General features: G+C 39.1%; 1 protein-coding gene across 3 annotated transcripts in view; it reads right to left on the reverse strand.

Annotated features, from left to right (window-relative positions):
* Positions 1-23,278, reverse strand: part of EXOC6 (exocyst complex component 6) — a 168,754-nt gene that overhangs the window by 116,646 nt on the left and 28,830 nt on the right. The window contains exons 1-4 of one of the 3 annotated variants that reach the window (XM_055119231.1): positions 8,319-8,341; positions 4,018-4,189; positions 2,622-2,669; positions 2,443-2,533 (exon numbers count right to left, since the gene is read on the reverse strand). In XM_055119231.1, coding sequence (XP_054975206.1) covers positions 2,443-2,533; positions 2,622-2,669; positions 4,018-4,189; positions 8,319-8,326 — 319 coding nt within the window. In that variant the 5' untranslated portion in view covers positions 8,327-8,341. Of the gene's footprint in view, positions 1-2,442; positions 2,534-2,621; positions 2,670-4,017; positions 4,190-8,318; positions 8,342-23,278 lie in introns of those variants that run through there. The other 2 variants (XM_004607362.2, XM_055119232.1) reach the window with 2 other exon arrangements.

Below are 23,278 nucleotides of genomic sequence, written 5' to 3' on the forward strand. Positions count from 1 at the left end.
TATAAATACATAACCAGGAAAAGAGTCTAGAAACTATTGCTATAAGTACAATCTTCCTTTGAAGACTCCCTCTTCAATAATTTATATAAATTTCACACCTACCTTATGCAATTTTTCTGGGTTTTTTTTTTTTTTTGGTCTTTTTGGGTCACACCCAGTGATGCTCAGGGGTTATTCACGGGCCTGCACTCGGAATTACTCTTGCAGCACTGGGGGGTGGGGGGACAGATGGGATGCCAGGGATCCAACCCATGTAAGGCAAACACTGTATACCTGTTGTACTATCACTCCGGCTTCCAATTTTACTGTTTTGACAGCTACTTTTATTATTTTTTCCTGCATCTTTAGAACCATGACAGACAATTGCTGAATATCAAATAGAATACTGCATCAGGTCTGGTGCTTTGACAACTAAAACATCCAAAATGTTTTCACATAAAAATGCTTTCCTTAAAAATAATCGAACAAAACTAATACATCAGGAAAATGTTTACCTTATGACTTCTATGTTCTCATGCTCCTTTTAATTTAAGAAGGAATTAGGCAACTATGCATAATTGATGGCTCATGTGTCTTTATTCATACTAGATGATAAGATCCTTTAGAACTAGAACTATGTAATTTTCTTTTTTTTTTTGGTATGTAATTTTCAACTTTGTACTTCCAACATCTATCATAGCACCTGACACAAAAAATATTATGAATGGATAATTAAAAGAATAGATGCTTGCTCTTCAAGCTCATGTTCTCCCTTGAACATCTATCTTGCTTGTCTCTCCTTCTCTGCTTGTCTATTTTCATACTGGAGAAGCTTGTATTCTCTTTTTTGTTTGTTCTTTAACATGTACTTCTTTCTCCCCCCTCACATCTTTCAAAAAAAAAAGAAGAAGAGAAGAATAGATGGAAGGGGACAGAGAGATAGTACAGAGAGTAAGGAACTTGCCTTGCACACAAACGACCCCAGTTCAATTTCCAACACCCCATGTGATCCCGTGAGCACACCCAGGAATGATCCCTGAGTACAGAGCCAGGGATAAGACCTGACCATACCTGGGTGTGGCCAAAAAAAAAAAAAGAAAGGACTAGATGGAAAAAGGAAATCGTTCTGGATATGTTAATTAAGAATACAATGTTAATAGAAATTCATATTGTCCTACTTTGAAATCAAATATAAAAGTAACAAGAAGCTAACCTCATCTTCCTTCCATTTTCTGTATCTCAAATAGCCCACTAGAAGAACAAACTAATTTCTGCTCTTATTTCATTACTAATTTGTTTCAGATATATTACCATTCAGGGATAACCATTAAAATTTAGATATTGCCTTTAAAGCTATTTAATTGTACTGATAGTGGGAAAGAGCTATTATTAAGCATTATTATAAGGAAGTAGGTTTCTCAATCCTGAAATCTAACATAATAAGTAGATATTTTATTTACTCTTCATTATGTACAAATACTCCTGATCCACCAGTAATTAACCTGAGCTGAATTGCAGTGATTCTAAAAAAAGATTCTCGTAAATCAGAAAACAATAAATTTTAGGTAATAAAGTATACTACCAATTTTGACCTATAATTTGTATTTTAAGTTAAACTGGCATTATATAAATATTAAACAAAGTATCATATTCTAAATATGAAGGTTTCAGATCCCTTCCTATATATATGTATATGTACATATGTATATATTGAACAACTAAAAAATGGGATACTGAGATGGACTTTATAAAAAAAAATACCCGTTTCTTTTCGATGAAAAGGTTAAGATATTGCTAATTAGTGTTTTCAGACTTTATTTGATGCCCCAATAATCTTTGAATCCCAACAGAAACCCAGAAGCCTAAAAAGTCAGTCTAAAAAGAAGAGGAAAGGCAAGATGGGAAAATGAAGAAAGAACTTACGAGTTCTGTTTTGTTTTTTTAGCTTACTAGCAAATTAAAACTCAGAGCAAAACATAACCAACCTGAATAAATTTTGAACAAACAGAATTCTGAACAAACAGAAGACAATGGAAATTAAAAGTTTAAAAAAAAGGTAGATTTGAAAAAGAAGAGAAAATATAAGCATGGGAAAGCACTTAAGAGTATAAACAAACAACAAACAAAAACAGGGGAAGAGGAATGGGAAGACAGGTCAAACACAAGACAAACTAGACAGAAAGGGAGCAGAAAGATGGAGGTTGTTTTAGAAGACTAACGGAACAGATTATCAAGCCCTGGCTTTACACTCCAGAGAAGTCAAGACAATTCAAGGAACCAAAGAGATTGAAAAATTAACTAAGGTCTTGGGCTGGGGAGGGGGCATGGGGTGGGGGGAGAAGTGGTTGGTGGTAGGAGGGAAAGTTACCAAATAATCAGTAATCCCTGTGATTTAGAATGACCCTGCTTTATCATTAAATCATAATTTTATCAAGTCAAATGTTATAGATTGGTTTAACTCACCTGGAAGGCACAACTGCAATTTTTCTATCACAGTTGTGATGTTCCTCTGCTGAATTCTACATCGAATAATTTCTTCTGTTTGCACTATCACCTTAGAAAAGAAGAAATGCTCATATTTTCAAATTAACAGTTAAACTGAATCCACATGTTGAGTACCAAAAATAGCATAGTTTTCTCACCTCCTTTCCAGCTTCTTGAAATCTTCGGTTGGTATCAGTAACTTGTACCTTAAAAATAATTTCACCTGAGTTAGACAAATAGGCACAAAACTGCCCTGATGTAACTGCTCACCCTTGTAATCAGATCATGCTTCCTGAGAAAGTTAGAACAAAGAAATGCAAATTCAAATTAACTCTACAGCTTGAACTTGAACTTTTGATTGAAAAAGGTTTTTGTTAACTTCAATTACTTATGACAGTTCCTTTTAACAGATTCTGTGGCAAACTTCTCAAATTTACTCAAGATTTTTGAACTTTACTTGCTTCTCTAAGTCTGTCAAACAATTCAAATCACTGACCCAATTGACCACTGGTCCCTTTTTGACAACTTCAATGAGCTCTATGTGCCATTCACTGTCTGTAGAAATGGTGATTGCATTTTATGGTAATTAAACATTCATACTTTGCTGAATGCAAACACTGGGTGGTTGATTAACATCAAACACAAAAATCTCAATCCACAGCAACATTTTAATGCTGCAGGTGCAGGCAAGGCTCAGCCCCAAATTTTCCCACATATTAAGTGACTCATTAGGTCATCATAGTGAGGAATACATTCTGGTTTATTAAAAATCTCATTAATTTCTGAACAAAGATGCTCAGTGACCTCATTGATGCTGTATTTGGTCTCTTGTTATCTGAATATCCTTTATATAATGGTTTTCTAGCCATAACCTTTGGTGAACCAGAGTCATTCTGTCAGCTAAGCACTCCAAATGTAAAGAAAGATAAGTAGGACAATTCTTTTTAACTAAATATTTTGTATTCTGATTGAACAAATTTATGTCTTAATAATGTTTTGCTGTGCGGCAGAAAATGTATACTATCTCTAATAAAATCATACATCACTATAAAGCTTTAGAAAATATTTCCAGATTACCAAATAATAATTTTAGAAAAATATTTCTAGTAACTTGTTTTAGAGGATAAAACATTAGTACAATGTTTCATTAACATTGTACTAATAGCCATTTTTTAATTCTACACTGCAGATGAGGCCTTTTGTTAAACAAGTTTTTTCATTTCATTTTCCTGAATGCAAAGAAATCCTGTTAAGTTCAATGTATTACTGCTTTTCAAAAATAGAAATAAATCCTGTCATTAGCATGATAACTATGTTAAAAGAGCATAGGCACATTCCCAAATATTGCAAATGGTATATCAACTCTTAAAAGTGGTAAATTTATAGTGATATGTACATATATGCTATAAACTAGTAGCTGAGTGATTTTTCTCATTTTTTAAAAATCAATTTCTTGTTTAAGTTTATCCTAAATTTTCAGTGAGCTGAACTGAGAGTCATAATACTTGAGTGACTGTAACAAAGGTAATAACAGATTTTTAAAGTATTTTTTACCTTAAGTTTTTCTGCATCAGTTCTTACTTTAAGGAGTTCAGTAATAGCATCCACAAAACCCTGATGATGAAAATTACACATCTTTTCAATTTCCTTGTCATGATTCCGTATACATGCATCTAACTTTTCCATAAATTTTTTGTGTGCATTTGGTTGGTCATCATACACAGACCTGTATGTATATAAAAAGAAAGCTAATATAAACTTACCAGTTCACCAAAATTTATTATTTGTTAAGTATGATTTTTGCACCAATTGATTATCTGAAAATAATGTCATTACCTGGGTAAACTGGGTTGGCAGCACATATTTAGTAGAACTAATGCAAGTGAAAATATTTTTTATTGAACATGTTAAAAGTAAAACTGCTACAAGTCCTCTAGATAAACTTTTATTTAAAATAAAGGTTTGAAATTCTTTATGACTTTAATACACTGGTACTCAAAAAGGAATCACTAGGTGATTTCTTCAAGAATGAATTATTAATTTCTATAGCATTTATAGCATTTATAGAATTATAGTTCAGAAGAAGTTTTAAGTTCTTTAATTCCCTCCCTCTAGAAACAATTATAAGATAGGTATTGTTACCCTTGCCTTATAAATAAATTATAAATTATGCAATTACCATAAATTCTACAACTAGCAAATGATAGGACATGAATCCTAGTAGTCTAGCTTCAGAATTTAGACAGCAATGAAATCAACACAACACTGAAGTCAACATAAAGTTGTCTAAACATGGTGCACACATTTTTAGTGCATGTTAGCACTGCTCATGTTCCAGAGAGGCTGCCTTCCTCCCACCTAACCATCAAGCAAGCCAAGGATAACCTCAGCCAAAGAGGTTTGCACTGCTCCCCCAGCTCCTGGGAAGGAACATTTGGAATGTCCTATCTGAAAGATGTCATTATTTACTTGGAGGGTCTTGTACAACACCAAAACGGCTACACTAACAATGCAGTTTAAGAGAATGGGACCTTGGGCCACAGGGTATTGGTCCTGGAGGGACAAGAGGCTGTGGTCAGCAATAGGGACGATTAGCCATGTCAATGTGACCAACTCCAGTAAAAACAATCTGGACACCGTGACTTAAGGAATAGCCCATGAGCACTATCGCTGCTGGGAGAAGCCAGCACTATACTCATGCCTCCACTGCAATAGAATGGAAAGGATCTGCCTAGAACTCTCCTAGACCTGCCGCTGGTGGTTTTTTTCATGTTTTTAAAATCTTAATCTGTATCCTTTAGCTGTAACAAACAGCAAATAAACAGAACCATTTTTACTAAATTCTGTGAGTCCTCTTGCTCAATTTCTGAACCTGAGGGTGGTCTTCACCACATTACAAAAAATGCAACCTCACATGTTGTCATTGTTTGACAGAGTTCAAATTCCATTTCCTCCAATAGGTCTTTTTTTTTTTTTTCTTTTTGGGTCACCCCCAGCAATGCACAGGAGTCATTCCTGGCTCATGCACTCAGGAGTTACTCCTGGCAGTGCTCAGGGGACCAAATGGGATGCTGGGAATCGAAGCCGGGTCAGCCACGTGCAAGGCAAACGCCCTACCCGCTGTGATATCACTCCAGCCCCATCCTCCAATAGGTCTTTATGAATCATTTTGATCCCTGAGCCAGGAGTAAGCCCTCAGCATCATCAGGTGTGGCCCAAAAACTGAAAAATCAAATAAAACATAAATCAGATCCCATTTCTCTTTTGCTTAAAATCCTTTTTCTTAAAAGTATCCTTGATGTTATCTTATTAAACTTATTTCCAACTACTTATTCTCTGCTTTACCTCTCCCACGACACCAACACTGGCATCTGAGTTATTGCTATGCATAAATGATCAGACAGAAACAGAAAATGTGTAAATTAGCTGTGGAACCTCAGGTAAATGATCTAAAGCCTCTAAATCTCAGTTCTCACAATGAAACAAAGATAAAAACTATTACCAGGTAGCAAACAAATACCAAACAAAAAACTAGCAAGTGGTCTATCTGGGTTCCCCTATTTCAAAGGAGAATCTGAATCCATTTGTGAGGGCAAAGGCAATAGTGTTATCTCTTTTTAAAAATAAAGTATAAGGGCCTTGGAAAAAAGCACAGTGGGTATAGGGCATTTGCCTTGATACACCCAATCCTGATTCGATCCCCAGCAACCCATATAATCCCCCAACCTCTGCCAGGAGCGATCCCTGAGCACAGACTAGGCATAAGCCCTGACTACAACTGGTTAGGGCTCAAAACTAAAAAATAATAATAAAATAAAATAATAAAGCACAAACCAACAAAAAGAGAAGTAATAGTTATTACCAGAAGTCCACCATATGCGATGCCTTGTTCTACTTACTGATGTGATTAGTCTGAAGAAAAACAATTTTGCAACAAACGCAATGCCCGCCTTCCATTAACAGAAGACCAAAGACTGAGTTGGATCCCCTATATACATTCCATGCCTTCTGACTTTAAAACGGACTTGAAAATCCCAGTGAAGGATATAAAAGATAACAACAGTCAGGAATTAGTATTGTGAATGAAAAAGAACAATAAGGTTTAATGTACCTATTACCAAGTTTGAGTTTCTCCAGATTTGAATATACGATGTGTTCCAAGCTTATACAACCACTTGTCACCCATAATACATAACTATGAGATTATTCTGAAGACAATGTACAGAAATGAAGCTGAGATGAAGAGGTGTTCTAATAAATAACATTTGTTAGAGGAATAAGTGACATTTAAAGAAAGTACTGAAGGATAAGGCCAATGCCAGAATCCTAAAGATAAAATGATATCACTGAAAAGGACTCAAGAAAGCCCTTCAATCAGATTTTCTCAATTTAATAAAGTACAAATCTAAAATCTAGTATACAGCAGTCAAAATATAATTAATCACTTCATATAGATAATTTTTCTTTTGGTTTTGAGGCCACACCTGGCAATGCACAGGGGTTACTCCTGCTCTGCACACAGGAATCATTCCTGGCAGTGCTCCAGGGACCACATGAAATGCCCAAGGATTACTATTACAAGTGCTAGCTGAGGGACTGGAGAGACAGTACAACAGGTAAGGCACTTGCCTTGCACATAGCCGACCTGAGTTCAATCCCCTACACCCCATATGGTCTCCTGAGTTTACCAGGAGTGATTCTTGAGCACAGGGCCAGGACAACACACTGAGCACAGCGACAGCTACTAGCTGACCCATCCCCCCACAACAAGTACACAGATGCAAGCAGTTGTCAGAATGTGGGGCTATCCTCTTGCTCATCTTTTTCTGGAACCCCTAACCAGACATTCAATTCATTCTAGGACAAGAGACTCCCTGTTTCTCCTAGCACATACACCCTAAACAAAAGTAACTAGCTGAAAAATTGCTAATAAAGTCTACAATAAAGGTCTGATGGTATGATTGAATAGAAAGGCAGGAAGAAAGGGTGTGTGTACGCATGTGTGTGTGTACAATGAACATATAAGTCCTTTTGCATATTATATATATGAACTAAACAGAGCTTCAGAAAGGGAATATATATACATATATGTATATATATGTATATGGGCTGGAGCGATAGCACAGCAGGTAGGGCATTTGCCTCGCACGTGGCCAATCCAGGTTCAATTCCTCCATCCCTCTCAGAGAGGCCGGCAAGCTACAGAGAGTATCCTGCCCGCACAGCAGAGCCTGGCAAGCTACCTATGGCACATTCATATGTCAAAAACAGTAACAAGTCTCACAATGGAGACGTTACTGGTGCCCCCTCAAGTAAATCGATGAGCAACAGGATGACAGTGATACAGTGATATATATATAGTAAGTAAATATATATATTTGTGTATATATATATATATATGTGGAAGAATGCCAAAGCAACTCTTTGCCCCATCATTCCTTGACACAATGTGCCTAGTAGGAATGACACCCTTTTCTCTCTGCTGAGTCACTGAGGTTTCTTGTAGGGTGTTGGAGGGGGAAAGTCCCTTAAAGAAACTGAAAATAGTTGTATGGCTGTTCCCTGTTCAAGTTCCACATCGGACTTGAACTTTACTATAAGGTGCTTTATAAGCATTATTTTATGAATTTTACTACAGCTTGATAATGCAGATCCTGTTAAATTTCAAGATTTAAAAAAAATGTGTGTGGAGAGGCACACAGAGATTAAGACATTAAAATCAGATAGAAGCAGGGCCCTGATTTAACCTTGGCTCTAGCTGACCAGTGCTCTCAACCAGTTGATTATATAGATTCTGCCACCAGCAATGGTGACAAGCAGCTAAAATGAAAAGAAGTTAGTGCAGAGCAACTAACCAGATCATCTTTGAAGACCAACAATTAAGAATGACTCAGTGGGGAATCCCCGATGTGCTCAGTTGCACCCATCAGGTGAAATCATCCAGTGGACTGAAGAAGATAATGAGAACTGAAGGAAGCAGAGCTAATTGTTAGGTTCTATTAAGTTACATTACAAATGCCACCAAAATAGGAGAAGCAAGATATAAAACAGAGAAAACAGGGTACTGTACTTATCTGATTACAACAAAAGAGGATCTGAAATTTTTTTTTTTTAAATCTTTGAGTGACAACATTATTCTTAAACGTTTGACTGAGGGACCAAGAAGATAGCTCAATGGGCTGAGCAAATGCATGCACTGACCTCAGGAGCCTGGTTCACTCCAGTACCCATGGTCCCATGGGTGCTAACTCCAACAAGTTAGGAGTTAGGAGTAGCCCTAGGGCATCACTGAGTATGGCCCCCAAACATAAATAAATAAACAAAGCAAGAAAGGAAATGACTGAGCACTTTTAATTCTAAAATCCTGAAGTGGTTTGCAATTATATCTATCTAATTAAAATACTGATGAGTCAAATATACTCTAAATTCTTAACCAATATACAATTTTTTTAAAAAAATCCTTTTTGTTTGGCTTTTGGGTGCTCAGGAAACCCAGCATTGCTCAGGGTACCTTGCAGTGCCAAGAATAAATACTGGAATTTCAGCATGTAAAGCATGCTCCAGCCCTCTGAGCCATCTCTAAGTCTAGAACTAAGTGAGACTTGGGGTTCCCGAGGAGGGCTGTCTTTTAATGCAGTGTAGAGAATCAAACCCAAGGCCTCATATGTGCAAAACAAATATTCTACCACTGAGCTACACCCCTGGCCTCCCAAAAACAATTTCAATGAAAATTATTTTTCTTCGTTCATATGTAGTCTAGAATTTTTATAACAATAATTACAAATTCTAATCAAGCGTAAACATTAGAAATCTGGTAAGTTTTTCACTTGTTCATTATATCCATACAGACAATAAAATCTTATGCTTGCAAAATATGATGTTCATTTTAAAAACCTCATATTTAAAAGAAATCTTAAGAGACAAATGAAAAAATCATAGAAGCGCAACCTAAAACTAATTAAGCTACATTATTTTACATACATATTTTAAGTTTTTCAGTGAGAAATGCATAAAAACAATATAAGTCAGGAGCATTTGCTAAAAATATTTTAAGTCCAAACACATTTTCTGCCTTTATTCCTAATCTTACATACCAGAAGGAAATAGAAAATATTAGTTATATAGTATTTTATCATCTGATACATCAAACTAAAAGAATCTAAACAGAGTATTTCAGAAATGCCTTGTCTTAAATTATATGTATAGAGCACCACCTAGTGGTAATATAATACACCAAAAAAAAAACCCAAATTTTAACACAGTCAGTCAGAACAGCTACTTCCTGCAAGCAAGAACCAGGACCGGATTCTCGGGCCACAGTATAGTCCCCTGAGCCCCACCAGGAGTGTTTCTGAGCACAGAGGCAAGAGTAAGCCCTGAACACAGTCAGGTATGGAAAAAAAAAAAGTTCACATTCTTAAAAAGTAATGATCTTATCATCAAATCAAGACAACAGTTTTTAAAAAACTCTTTTTCGTTTGGTTTTTGGATGCTCAGGAAATCTAGCTCCTTTATATTTCAGGTAGATGCAAATACTCTAGAAGCAAAATAAAGGAGATATTAATTATAGTTCCAGAATTATAAAGTAAAATATCTCTGATAGAGGACACCAATACTTACAATATATGTGTGAAAAAGCTCTTATGGGCAACATATTAGAAGTTAAGATACTGTCTGTCAAAAAGTACATAATATTCTTATCCTATTTTAAGTATCTCTTTCACCTGTAGCTTGCAAAAAAACATGTATCACAACTATACAGAAAAGAAAAAGCATTGATCCCTGAAAAATAATTTCATAACTTTTACTGAAGTTATGCAAAAAATTTTGAGAAAAACTGATAACATTTCAAAGTACCCAATTCAAGCTTCTGTAAGTTACCTCTATTTTCTACGGTATTAATTACTTTACTGAACAAAGTAAAGTAAATGGCCTTTATCTCAGAACCCTCTGTTTTGCAACAAGAAAATAAAGGTAAGTTCTATGCAGAATAATGTGAGAAGTCATTCAATGCCTGCCATAGGCAGCTATTATTTTAATAAATGCCAGTCAACTGCTTTCAGAGAAAAACAAATCAAGCAAGAAAATGGACTTCAAAATACTAAAACACCCAAGACAAAGATACAATTCAAAAATCCCTGATTATTGCCACTACTGTTAAAATTAATACATGCACACACACACACACACACACACACACACACATACACAAAACAGATCAGACTTTTTTAAGCTATTAAAGCCATCCAATCCAATACAAACAGCTTGCTATTAAGCTCACAAGATTTGGTTTTGTTTGGGGAAGGGGAGAAAAACTCAGTAAGCACGAGGCTTACACCTGCCTCTGTGCTCAGGGATAAGTCCTGGCAGTGCTGTGGTAAGCTATGTGCAAGGCAAGTGCCTTATCCCTGTAATGTCTCTCTGGCCCCTCAAAAATAGTTTTAAGAGAAATAGGATATGACTCAATGGTAAAGCACACACCCTGAATGCATGAGATCTGGGTTCAATCCCTGGCCCCAAGAACCACCTATCTTAAATATAAATGTTAACAAAGTTATACTTAGTCAAAATACTTCTAAAACTACTTAGGAAGAAAGTGATCAACATAAAAAAGGTATCATACACAACACTCCCTGCATTTAAAAGTGGTGTCAAGCTCAATACTAATATTTTCCCAATCACTTTATCAAGTACATCAAACATGGGGCTAGAGAGCTAGGACAGTGGTTACGGTGCTTGCCTTGCATGGAGACAACTTGTCAATTCCAGGGATCATGTGAACCCTGAGCATTGCAGGGACACAGAACTGGGAATAGCATCCAAGCACTGCTGAGTATGACCCAATAGCTCCCAAATGATAATTTAAAAAAAAAACTATCAAGGATACATAATAAACTCATCAAGGATAAATAATAACCATCTCATAATTTTCCCTGATACCCTTAACTCAGGCCGAGTAGAGAGAAGATTCTAAAATCTCCACTCGAGAAATTCAACGATCAACGGGATAATGATGATGATGATGATGACTCTTAATTCGGGAACAAATAAAAGATCCAAAAAGATTGGATGTATACTAGACAAAGAGAATTCTTTCCAGCGACATTCATCATGTGTAGGATATCATTGGTTTATCCTTTCTCCCTTGACACAGAGTTTAGCTTTATCTAGTAATAATCTCTAAACAATTCTAGACTACATTGGTATGTCCTGCTCCCCTTGCCACTAGGAGCTTAGGTATATCAGTCACATCAAGGTACTCCCGAGTCACTCCCACTCCTTTGTCTATATGTAATCACTTCTATGCTCCCTTCCTCAACTAGTTGATCAGCTCCTCCCCTAATCAGACTCTCTTAATTTGTTTTTTGTTTTTTTTTTAAATTTATTTATTTTTAATTAGAGAATCACCGTGAGGGTACAGTTACAGATTTATACACTTTTGTGCTTATACTTCCCTCATACAAAGTTTGGGAACCCATCCCTTCACCAGTGCCCATTCTCCACCACCCGTAAGCCCAGTGTCCCTCCCACCCTCCCCAATCCCATCTCCCCCCCACCCCACCCTGCCACTGTGGCAAGGCATTCCCTTCTGTTTTCTCTCTCTAATTAGCTGCTGTGGTTTGCAATAAAGGTGTTGAGTGGCCGCTGTGCTCAGTCTCTAGCCCTCATTCAGCCCGCAACTCCCTTCCCCCACATGGCCTTCGACTACAATGTAGTTGGTGATCGCTTCTCTGAGTTGACCTTTCCCCGGAACGTGAGGCCAGCCTCGAAGCCATGGAGTCAACCTCCTGATACTTATTTCTACAGTTCTTGGGTGTTAGTCTCCCACTCTGTTATTCTATATACCATAGATGAGTGCAATCTTTCTATGTCTGTCTCTCTCTTTCTGACTCATTTCACTCAGCATGAAACTTTTCATGCCCATCCACTTAACTACAAAATTCTTGACCTCCTTTTTTCTAACAGCTGCATAGTATTCTATTGTATAGATGTACCAAAGTTTCCTTAACCAGTCATCCGTTCTGGGGCATTCGGGTTTTTTCCAGATTCTGGCTATTGTAAACAGTGCTGCGATGAACATACATGTGCAGATGTTGTTTCGATTGTACTTTTTTGCCTCTCTGGGATATATTCCCAGCAGTGGTATTGCTGGGTCAAATGGGAATTCAATATCTAATTTTTTGAGAGACTCTCTTAATTTGTAAGGTCAAACCTTGCTAGGACAGTGAACTTGTATGGTAAGTTAACATTGCTTTTCTCCTCTCATTATGTCTTTTGAATGGTTTACTTTAAAACGATGTCCTTTTTGTATGGACAAAGAAAGACAGTTGTTAATATGCTTTGGTAACATGGGATTTAATTGGCTTTGAATATTATTTACTCCTGGGCATCTGCTTTCTAGACTTAAGCCTCAGCTGCCCTTACTTCCTAGCACCCCCAAAAGCAGGGTCCCGACGAGGGACGGGACGGACCCAGGACAAGGGGTGAGTTATGTGCTACCCTGGCATCGAGATGGGCCTGGCCAAAGTGCCTAATGCTTAACTATATGTTAAGAGCTTGGTCATGGACATGTCATGTCATGACCCAAAAGCAACGACGAGACTAGGACCCTGCTAGGGATAGGAAAGACTAATCTGGCCTGAGCACTGTAGTCTGAGATCTAGATGACTCCAGGAGAGCAATTCTATAAGCTTAATACATCTCTTGCTATGTCCATACAAAATGATTAATATTATGAATAGTTATATGTTAGTTGGACAAGGAGAGGAGAAACACACCTACGGGATTCCACTCTTGGGTGGGTGTCCTGCTGAAAGAGAATCTGTCCTAGAAGCAGCATCCCCTGAGGGAAAGAACTTTACCCCTGTTGATTGTGACCACACCTATGTGTAAGCCCCAACCCCTCATTCTCAAGGATTTAACTAGGCTGTAAGAGTGGGCTGGGGGGCGGCCAGTTCCAGTGCCAGATCTGGAGAAGCTAGATCGAGATCCAGATCTAAAGAAGAAGAAGAATGAAGTAGCATGGGGGAGGAAGAAGCAGGAGGAGAATCAGAGGAGAATGGAGATGGGAATGGAATAAACTGCAACTGAGACCAACCAGCCTGGCTCTGTTCCTTCCTTCGCCTGCCTCATCATCGCCATCAACCTCCCCAGGGTGGGGAAGCGGCTGGAGACTACCAAACGCGGGCGGCGGGAGAGACAGAGCGCCACTGCCCCGTGCCCGGAGCAGTGAGGTGCCCCTTCTCTTTCCCTTTCTTTTTTGTGTTTTTACACAATCATGTACCAATTAATTGATTTTATCTTTACTAGCATAATTTTTCAAGAAGATAGGACCTAAATGAGGTGATTTCATATCATAAGACCAAAAATGTTTGAGATGTCTCTGGAGAGGTGGAGCCTATCTGGCTTCCACTGGTTCTGGGCAGGTTTATTACTCCCCTGACCGATAGAATGTGCCAGAAGCAATAATATGTGACTTGAGAGGCTAGAAAGCCAAGCAATTTCCTTCCTGGATTTCTTCAAACAGTCAATCTGAGGAAAGCCAACCATCATGCAAGAAATCTGACTCTCTTTCTGCTTTCCACTAGAGAGGACAGAAGTAGGCACCCATCTAAATGACAGCCCCAGCAGCTGCCAGCAGTGAGCTGAGCGCTGGCCAGTGAAGCAGACCCTGCAGAGGGTTCTGAATTCAGTGAAAGACCCTAAAGCAAGGCCACCTGGCTACCTGCCTCCTTCCTAAATCAATGAAAGGGTTGTATGAGTACAATACAAATTATTTGGACATTTGCCCAAATATGAATGCTAAATCTTTTCCAAAGTGACTTTTTTTTCTCTTCCCACCCCTTTAGTCACTAATTATTTTTGGTCCCACCCTTAATGTCATTTTTTTACCCGCAATGGGCCTCTCCTACAATCTGCTGCAATCTTAAACTTCCTTTAAAATTCAGCTCAAGATGCACAGCTGCATTTACAACTTCAGGACCACTCCAAATTCCACAATACTAACATCCCAGAAGTCGCACACTAGATTGGATGGAAATACAACATAGAAGGTAACTAATCTCAACAAACAAAAACAATACAGAAGGTTCAACTTGTAACACCTTAGTAAACCCTCAGACAAAAACTTAATGTCCCCATGGTGAGGTACAACAATTTTCACAAATTTTCTTCTATGGTAATATTTTTTGATCATTCCATTAGCCATTTAGTGGTGACAAGGAATATAAATTAAATTTCTGTGGACCTGCTACTGGGGCAGGCTTGAGGGGTGGATGGGAAAATGGAGACAATGGTGGAAGGAAGGTGACAGTGCTGGTGGGGTTGGTGTTGAAATATCAAATGCCTGTAACAAATCATGAAAAACTCTGTAAACCACGGTGTTTAAATAAAATAGGAGAAAAAAAATTCAGCTCAAGAGAGTTCCTTTAGGGTCATTTCAGAACTACCAGCTTACTGGATACCTATTACCTGAATTTTTTTTTAACCCCTCTTATGGAAAGTCTGTATTCTCTTGTATTTCTTTGCATAATACTTTAATTAATAAAATTACTAATTACTCCACGTATCTCTCTTCTTTTGTTTATATCAAAACTAGGGCCTCATACATACAAGGTATGTGCTTCATCCCAGAGCCACATTTCTGAGCCTTATTTTACCTTGTAATTTACTTTAGAGATAATGGTGCCAACTATTTCTAACCCAATCTATTTCCATTTCTACATCTAATCTCCAGATCACAAGAGCTATGAAGATTCAAAAACCAAATCAAACCAGACAAAAACCATCTGTGAATCTTAATTAAAAAAAAATATATTCACTAGAGGGCACCCTTCACCAAAAAGTAACCTTGTTCCTTCAAACCTATTTTCTTCCTTGAACACCTGTCTCTGCTTTTTCCCATTTTGGTAAAACTCATGTTCTTTATTGAATGCTTATTCCTCTCCTCCTCTTCCTTCACTTCTTTTGAAGTAAATTTCATTAAATAAAATTATCTTGCATCCATTTTTTAAAATGTAACCCCTAGCTAGTAAAAGATGGTGTAAATTTCATACTCAATTTGATAAAAAAAAAAAGATGCCCCTCCTTTTAAAATCTTGTAAACATTTAATAAAATGTTTAAAATAGAAGAATAGAAACATTAAAGGATTTGTTCAATACCTTGTCCTTCCTAAACTACCAGAGGGGTAATCCAAGTCCTGGACTCAGAGCAAGGGTTGGAAAATATTGAACAAGAAATATCAAGGAAGCCCATTGCAAAAAAGGCCCCAAAATCTGCTGCCAAAATGTTTTCCTTAAAAACATCAGTTTTGGTTTTTTTTAATCTTTAAAAAACATATAAATATACTGCATATTTTCAGAGTTATCTTTGCATCGTGTGTGTGTGTGTGTGTGTGTGTGTGTGTGTGTGTGTGTGTGTCACACCCGGAGATGCACAGGGGTTACTCCTGGCTTTGCACTCAGGAATTACCCCTGGCAGTGCTCAGGGGACCATATGAGATGCTGGGAATTGAACCCGGGTCAGCCTCGAGCAAGGCAAATGCCCTACCCGCTGTGCTATTGCTCTAGCCCCTATCCTTGCATCTTTGCATAAAAATGGCTCTATCAATTAAGTTTCTTAAAATTATGCTCATTAATAATAAAGTTCGCAGCAATAAGGATTCAATATATACATATACTGTCTCATAAACCACACAATAATAGTGACAACTCTACACACTCTGCCATGACAAAAACATAAAACAAAAAAATCATTTGTACACATTCTATTTGTTCTGGTCTCATACCAAACTGGAACAAGGGGGTGTGGGTGGGGGGTAAACCAGAAAAACTAATCTATGTTGTTGGTTTGGGTTTTTTTAACAGAAGAAGGAAAGAGAAAAGTGAGAAATGATGGTGTTTCCACTCCACCCTGATCCCTACTCCCATCATTCTGAAGTGAAAAAAAGCATAAAGAAAATAAATTTAAGAAACTAGCGAGTAAACTGCTGAAGCTATTGGAGGTCTGTAAGGTCTGTACAGTCTATAAGAGACGTGCTATGATGGCTCTGTATCATTTTACTGAGTGTTCATTTCAATAACTGACCTCTCCTTACCCAGCACAAGTTCCTTCCCTGCCTGAGCATGGGGCTGGCGACATGCTTCCCTGCCTTAATGTACGCCCCTTTCTAGTTTTAACATATGCCCCTTTCTAGTTTACTCTTCTCTTAGTTACTTAATGTTCTGATATCATAGCCCGCATTATCTGATACACCAAATCTGAAGGCAAGTATGAAGATCCAAAGCCTGGAGCCCAGAATTGCACAAGGACTTAGGGCACCTACCTGCCTTGGAAGTTTATGACTAGAGTTCAAATCCCCAGTGTCCCTGAGTGTGACCCTGGCATCTTATTGTTTGAGCCGGGCAGCTGGGCTGTCTGTCATCCCTGGAACCACAAGCAACTTCCAGTCACACCACGGGTATGTGCAAGTACCACGAAAAACAGTGTGACCTTCAGTGACTGCACTACTATACAAAGATGTGCAAGAGGACTAGGAAGTGTGGCCAGACTATGACCTCTGAGGAGCACATGTGTGAACACCACAGTGACCGCTGAGGAGCACCACGACCAAAGCCTTCGGTAAGAGAACCAGTCCCAGCAATCCTATGAAAGCACCACACCTAAATGAAAGCAAACTATGACAAACATCCCTGCTAGAGTGTGCGCATTGCAACTCCTGGTGAGTACCACAGCTAAAAACATGTGCAAGCACCCAGGGTGTATGTGCAACCCCCAGTTTGCAACAGCACCATTAACAGAAGCAATGAGAGCCCTGAGGGCTGGAGCACATGCTTTGTATATAGGAGACCCGTGTTTCATCCCCAGGACAGCATGATCCATGAGCACTAGGCCAAGAGTAGCCCCCGTGCACAGCAACATATGGCTCCCAAACCAAAAACAAAACAAAGGGAAAGAGATAAGGGAATTTTTTTTATTTTTTTCAAGGAGTATGGGTTCAAGACTTGAGCCATGGCTCGATGGGCTAGGGCACATACTTTAGATGACTGAGTTCAATCTCTGGCACCGCATGCACCCCCGAGAGCTACCAGGAACGAACCTGGGCCAAGCCCCAGGTGGAAGCAGCCTCTGAGCACTGATGGGTGTGGCCTCAAAACAAAGAACAAATGAAATATGGTATTGGGGCTAGAGAGATAGTACAAAGGTTAAGGCATTTGCCTAGTATGCAGCTGTGGCCACTGTAACCCTGGTACCAAATATGGTCCCCTGAATATCACCAGGAGTTATTCCTGAGCATAGAGCCAGATAGAGCCACTAAGCTCTGCTGGGTGTGGCCAAAACCATTCACCACCACCACCCGGAAAAGAAAAAAGTATTAGAAACTAAATAATTGTTTATTTACATTAGTGGTTGACTGAGTACCTTGAGCTAATAATGTAATCCAGCTCTACTTCAAATTTTTCATCTGCAAAATTATTCTAATAATGACACCTCATGTTTCTTATAAAGATTATATAAAGTAACACTTATTTTTTCTTTTTGGGTCACACCTGGCAATGCTCAGGAGTTACTCCTGGCTTATGCACTCAGGAATTACTCCTAGCGCTGCTCAGGAGACCATATGGGATGCTGGGAATCAAACCTGGGTCGGCCGCGTGCAAGGCAAACACCCTACCCGCTGTACTATAGCTCCAGCCCAAACTAACAATTTTAATTGCTTAAATATGACACATAATAAGTATTCAATATTATTTAATTGTAGTTACATACTCTTTTTCTAAGAACAAAGATTCCAAGGAATTATTTTAGACTTAAATAATTTTTGTGTAACAACTAAGGAAATAATATTTTAAATAGGATTAAAGTTGTACAGATGTGTGATATGGTTATCATTAATAGTTACGTGTTGAATATCATAACTTTAGAAATATTCACCAAGTATTTACGGTTTCTTTTTTTTATTTACGGTGTCTTAAACTAGAATTTGTATCAGTTATGATTATCCTCAAATAGTTGGAAAATGGAAGTTTTTTCTTCCTCCTATTCCTCTATAGTTTTTACATTTCCTATAATGAAAGTTCTTATTTTCATTAATTTAGTTCAAATGGAATTTGCTAAGAGTCTGTTGTAAAGCATTACGTCAAAAATAGTGAAAAATAATCAGATATGTATGACAATCAAAAGCCCCAGGGAAATTTTCATTAGTACTCAATTTTTTAATTTTTTTAATTAAATTACCATGAGATACAGTTACAAAGGGCTGGAGCAATAAATAGCACAGCAGTAGGGCATTTGCCTTGCACATGGCTGACCCAGGTTCGATTCCTCCGCCCCTCTCAGCTAGCCCGGCAAGCTACCGAGAGTATCCCGCCCATATGGCAGAGCCTGGCAAGCTACCCGTGGTATATTCGATATACCAAGAACAGTAACAAGTCTCACAATGGAGACGTTACTAGTGCCCGCTCGAGCAAATCGATGAGCAACGGGATGACAGTGACAGTGACAGTCACAAAGCTTCCATAATTGGGTTCAGTTATACAATGTTCCGTTACCAATGTCCCCAGTATCTCTCCAGCCACGGCACCCTCACCCACCACCCTGCCATGGCAGGCACTTTTCTTCTTACTCTCTACTTTGGGGCATTATGGTTTGCAATAGAGATACTGAGAGACCATCATGTTTGGTCTTTTACCCACTTCAGCACATATCTCCCTCCCAGAGCAATCCTTCCATCACTGTCATAGTGGCCCCTTCTGTAACCCAACTGCTCTATTCCCCAGCAGTTGACAAAGGCTTCCAATTAGTCTATTAACTGTGTAAACACAAAAAAGGGGACACAGGACAGCGGCACTCTATCTCTCCCGCCTCCCGTGTTCGGTAGTCTCACGCCACTTCCCCCACCCCGCGAGGCTGATGACTATGGGCAAGTGAAGGAAGGAACGGGAGCCAGGCTGGTTGGTCTCAATTGCCGTTTATTCCAATCTCCTCTCTATACTCCTGTCTCTCTCTCTCTCTGCTTCTCCCCCGTCCCCCCTCCTACAGCCTCCTTAAATCCCCCAGCATGAGGAGTTGGGGCTTACACATAGGTGTGGTCACAATCAATAGGGGTAAAGTTCTTTCCCTCAGGGGATGCTGCTTCTAGGACAGATTCTCTTTCAGCAGGATGACCCACCCAAGGGCGGAATCCCATAGGTGTGTTTCTCCTCTCCTTGTCCACCTAACATATAAGCATTCATAATATTAATCATTTTGTATGGACACAGTAAGAGATACACTAAGCTTATAGAATTGCTCTGCTGGGGTCATCTCGATCTCAGACTACAGTGCTCAGGCCAGATTAGTCTTTCCTATCCTTAACAAGGTCCTAGTCTCGTCGTTTTTGTATCATGACAGCATTTGTCCATGATCAAGCTCTTAACTTATAGTTAAGAATCGTGGTGCTTTGGCCTGGCCCATATCGATGCCAGGGTAGCTCACAGCTTGCCCTGGGTCCCTTCAGTCCCTCGTTGGGACCCTGCTTTTGGGGTGCTAGGAACTAAGGGAAACTTAGGCTTAAGCGAGAAAGCAGATGCCCAGGAATGAATAATATTTAAAGCAAATTAAATCCCAAATTACAAAAGCATAATATTGTCTTTCTTTGTCCATACAAAAAGGACATTGCTTTAAAGTAAACTATGCAAAAGACATAAGGAGAGGAGAAAGGCAATAATAACTTATAGTACAAGTTCAGTGTCCTAGAAAGATCTGACCTTACAAATTAACAGAGTCTGATTAGGGAGAAAAGCTGATTCAACTGGTTGGGGAAGAGAGCACAGAGAAGTGGTTACAGATAAACAAAGGAATGGGAGTGACTCGGGAGCACTGTGATGAGTGTGACCCGATAAACCTAAGCTCCTTGTGGCAAGGGGGAAAGGACAACCCAATGATATCCTACAACTAACCATGGACCAATCCTCCTGGACTTTGTTTTTACTGTCCTTGGATGTTAGTCTCATACTATGTTATTTTATATCCCTTAAATGAGTGCAATCATTCTATGTCTGTCCCTCTCCTTACTCATTTCACTTAGCATGATACTATCCATGTCCATCTATCTGTAAGTGAATTTCATTACTTCATTTTTTCTAACAACTGCATAGTATTTCGTTGTGTATATGTGCCACAGCTTCTTTAACTAGTTGTCTGTTCTCTGGCACTTGGGTTGTTTCTAAATTCTGGCTATTGTGAGCAGTGCTGCAATGAACATATACATGCAGATGTCATTTCTGCTGTGTTATTTTTGCAACCCTGGGATATAGTCGCAGAAGTGGTATGGCTGATTCATATAGAACTAAATTTCTATTTTTTTTGAGGAATATTCATATTGTTTACAAAAAAGCCTGGACCAGTCAGCATTCCTACCAACAACGAATGATAGCCCCTTTCTCCCCGCATCCACACCAGCACTGATTGTTCTTGTTCTTTTTGATTTGTGCCAGTCTCTGTTAGTCCTGAATTTTAAGATATTTATTTAAAACATGAACTCCAAGACATACTTTCACATACAACTTAATAACACTGTGTAGCATTAGAATAAAAAATAAGCTAAAATAAATCAAAGGGAAATGTGTATATGTACACATACATATATAGTGCAATCTAGTATGCAAATATTTCGTGGAAGAAATAGAATCTAAAATGAAAATTCAATGATAGAAAGTTCTGAGAAGATGAAGAAATAGTATACACAATAATGGGTATACACAATAATGGGTAAACAGACATGAAAGGATAAGGCATTTTGAAAAAGACAACCCATGAAACAGATATGAAGAATAATAGTTACAAGTAATGAAAGTTCCTATTTTTACTTTTTTATTGAATCACTGTGGGATAGAGCACTATAAAGCCGTTCATGATTGGATTTCAGTCATACAGTATTCCAACACCCGTCCCTCTGCCAGTACCTGCTTTGGCAGACACACTCTCTCTCTCTCTCTTTCTCTCTCTCTCTCTCTCTCTCTCTCTCTCTCACTTTTCTTTTGAGCATTGTAGTTTGCGACACTGATACTGAAAGGTTATCAAGAATATCCCTTACCTACTTTTAACCCGCAGATCTTGTCCACCGTGATCATTCCCAGCTATTATCATAGTGGTCTCTTCTCTATCTTACCTACCCTCAGCCCCACACACATTTGTGGGTAGTTCCAACCATTGACCAAGTCCTCCTAACCCCCTAACCCCTGTTCACTCTGGCCATCGATATTATTCTTCACAAATACATATACATATATGTATATGTGTACATATATGTGTATATATATACATATATATGGGGGCTGGAGTGATAGCACAGCAGGTGAAGTGTTTGCCTTGCACACGGACCGACCTGGGTTCGATTCCTCTGCCCCTCTTGGAGAGCCCGGCAAGCTACCCAGAGTATCTCGCCCGCACGGCAGAGGCTGGCAAGCTCCCCATGGTGTATTCGATATGCCAAAAACAGTAACTCTTAAATCAATAGTTCTTTTTGGTGGCTTTGGGAGTGAGGCACACCCAGTGGTGCTCATGGGCCACTCCTGGCTCTGTGTTCAGAAGTAACTCTCAGAGGTGCATGGGGATATATGCAGTGCCGAGGATCAGACCACAGTGTCTCACATGCAAAATGCACACGCAGCAAGTTGAGCTCTTTGGCTCCAGCCCCAGTTCTTAATCCTTATTTGGACAGTAACTCAGAACGGGAAGATTCTTCTCTGGAATTTGACTAAAATTATGAAATTAGAGATCTTTCCCCTGAAAAAATATATAATTACACTGCAAAGATATTTTCTGTCTGAGAACTGCTGACCACCCAGTCTTTTTCCACATCACGTGTATCACGAGCACAAGCAGGTGGCTTTGGATGAGGTTGATTCGGGGGCCACACCTGCAGTGCTCAGGACTTACTCCTGACTCTGTGATAAGGCGTCACTCCTGCCAGGGCTCAGGGGACTCACGGAACCATACGTGAAGTCAGGGATCTAAGCCGAGTTGCCATGTGCAAGGTAAGCAACCTACCCACTGTATATGGCCCCGACCCAGAAGCAGGTTTAGGCAGACATACTCTTCCAAGAACTATTTGAGTCGCAGTGTAGGTGCCTGAAGCTACAGGCAGTTACCTTCCACCATGGTCAGAAGGATGCCCAGACACTCAGGACAGAGAGACTAAAGAGAGAAAACAGGAAAGAGAAATAGGAAGAAAAATGCATGATCTGCTTCTTGTTCCAATTTTCTTGATCAAAGAGTTCAAGTCACTACCTGGGGTACTTGGGGACCACTCCAGGCTCAGTGCTTGGGAAAAACTTTCACGACAAGTGGGCCAGAGATCAAACCTAGAGTTTCCACATGTAAATCAAGTGCTCCCACTCCAGGGTCATCTCCCCAGCCCTTTATTCCAGTATTTTAAGAAGTATAACTGCCTTAAGAATTTTTTTGAGGGGCTGGAGCGATAGCACAGCGGGTAGGGCGTTTGCCTTGCACGCGGCCGACCCGGGTTCTAATCCCAGCATCCCATATGGTCCCCTGAACACCGCCAGGGGTAATTCCTCAGTGAAGAGCCAGGAGTAACCCCTGTGCATCGCCGGGTGTGACCCAAAAACAAAACAAAACAAGAATTTTTTTGAGATACACTAATAACCCCCCAATTTAATTTTCATTATTACACTAACTCAAGGCATTTGGATATTTGGATATTGACCACTAAAGTCAATAGCAAATCCTTAATAAGACAACCATACACAAAAACATACATGTTTCTTAAAAATATGTCATTTAAAAAATCTCTTCATCTAACCAGTACCA

Source organism: Sorex araneus, chromosome 11, assembly GCF_027595985.1.
Source record: "Sorex araneus isolate mSorAra2 chromosome 11, mSorAra2.pri, whole genome shotgun sequence".
NCBI lineage: Eukaryota > Metazoa > Chordata > Mammalia > Eulipotyphla > Soricidae > Sorex > Sorex araneus.